Source organism: Sphaeroforma arctica (assembly GCF_001186125.1).
Source record: "Sphaeroforma arctica JP610 unplaced genomic scaffold supercont1.6660, whole genome shotgun sequence".
Lineage (NCBI taxonomy): Eukaryota > Ichthyosporea > Ichthyophonida > Sphaeroforma > Sphaeroforma arctica.
In genome coordinates, this window is record NW_014033898.1 from 1 (window position 1) to 1,596 (window position 1,596).

The 1,596-nt window shown below is 46.2% G+C and overlaps 1 protein-coding gene across 1 annotated transcript; it reads right to left on the reverse strand.

Moving 5' to 3' along the window:
• Nucleotides 1-78: 78 nt before the first annotated feature.
• SARC_15751 (hypothetical protein) lies at nt 79-1,020 on the reverse strand (the record flags this gene model as incomplete). The annotated part of the gene is made up of 1 exon (XM_014290135.1): nt 79-1,020. A coding segment is annotated over one exon (942 nt), but the record flags the coding sequence as incomplete, so codon positions are not given.
• Nucleotides 1,021-1,596: the final 576 nt, after the last annotated feature.

The following is a 1,596-nucleotide window of genomic DNA, read 5'->3' on the forward strand; positions in this document are numbered from 1 at the left end:
TATAAAATATGTATATATACATGATAAATATATGTATATATATAAGTTCTTACTTGTGTGCACGTCGATGCTGAGAATGGTCAGATTCTGCATGGAATGCACAGACGCCGCAGTCTTTCGCCTCAGCCCTCCCGTTGCATTCGTACTCGCACTCCCGACACTACTACCACTGCTCCCGGCAGCCCCACTACCAACTGAGCCTGTGCCATTACTGTGCGCTATGTCATTGCTAAGCTGTATATCCCTAGTATCAGCTGTATGCGTGTCGATATACTGTTGAGCACCTTCGGTGCCTCCTGTGGCTGTGGCATGGCGTTGCTGTGAGCCCGTTTTGGCATCAACTACACCCACTGCACTACTACCACTGCTAGCATCAGGCCTAGCATCTCCTGTAACTGCGCCATTACTATGATGTACATCCTTAGCACCAATTGTAACCGTGCTGTTCATCTGATGTATACCTTTGCCAACACCTGCGTCCTTGTTATCGCTTTGCTGTATACCGCCAACACCGACCCTAAACGTACCACCTTGGTGTAAATCCTGGACACCGGGTATGTTCGTGTGTGCACCCAGTTGTATGTACTTCACACCAAGTTCGTCTGTGCTGTTGCTGTGGGTGTCACCCTCAGCATCAGCTGTACCCGTAACCCTATCTCGCCGGATACTCCCTAACTTGGCTGTATTCGTGTCCCCGATTTCTCTCACTGTTGGGATGTCGTTCAATCTCACACGCCCTGCCGTAGCCCTCTGTGGCCGTTTCACATCCTCGGACCTCTGAAGTGCATGCGTGTCTATGTGACCATGACCCCCGCCCTCGTGATCGCAGAGTTCTAACGTTCCGTTTGACGTCTTGTGGCATTTGTCGCCCGCTTTCGTATAGGACACGCCCCCGCTCTCGATACTGGCTGCTGGGTTCGATATAGTATCAGATACAGGTCTATTCGACTTGCTCTGCGACTCGATGTTTTGCATGCTTTTTTTCGGTTTGTTTGTGGTGTGTGTAGGCAGCTTTGACATGGAGTGTACATCTGGTGCTGTAATTGGCACCCGTTTATATCGCCTTTTTGGCATTCTGCAGTTTCTGTTTAGAGGAAGGGGGAAAAGATAATATTCGATCATAAAGGAATAAAGTAGTAGTTCGGACAGAATAGCTAGTCATCAATCCGAATAGAATAAGTCATCGATCCGATCCAAATGAAGTTGCAGTTCTGAAAGTACTGATGCCATGGCATTCAGCAACCTATTTTAATTCCAACAACTGGATTTTTGCACCAATCCTAGATGCGTCTGCGTATCCAGCATATGTCTATGACATTGGGGATGTAATCTCGCGCCCATCACTGACTTTGATTAACGTGTAGAGTAAACTATCAATCTAGAGCGATCTATGAATCTGTAGGGATTTGTCTGCAAATACGAGATGTTCAAAATAAACACAATGGGCTCTGAAAAAGGGCAAACCCGATTTGTGCCCTCTAAGAGAAAAGGGATTCATCTAGAAACATCCTTTGGTAGGTAATTATGATATGCAAATTGATCACAATTGCCAAACACTAATTATATATAAATAGGAAAACACTGTCCCGAGTCTTC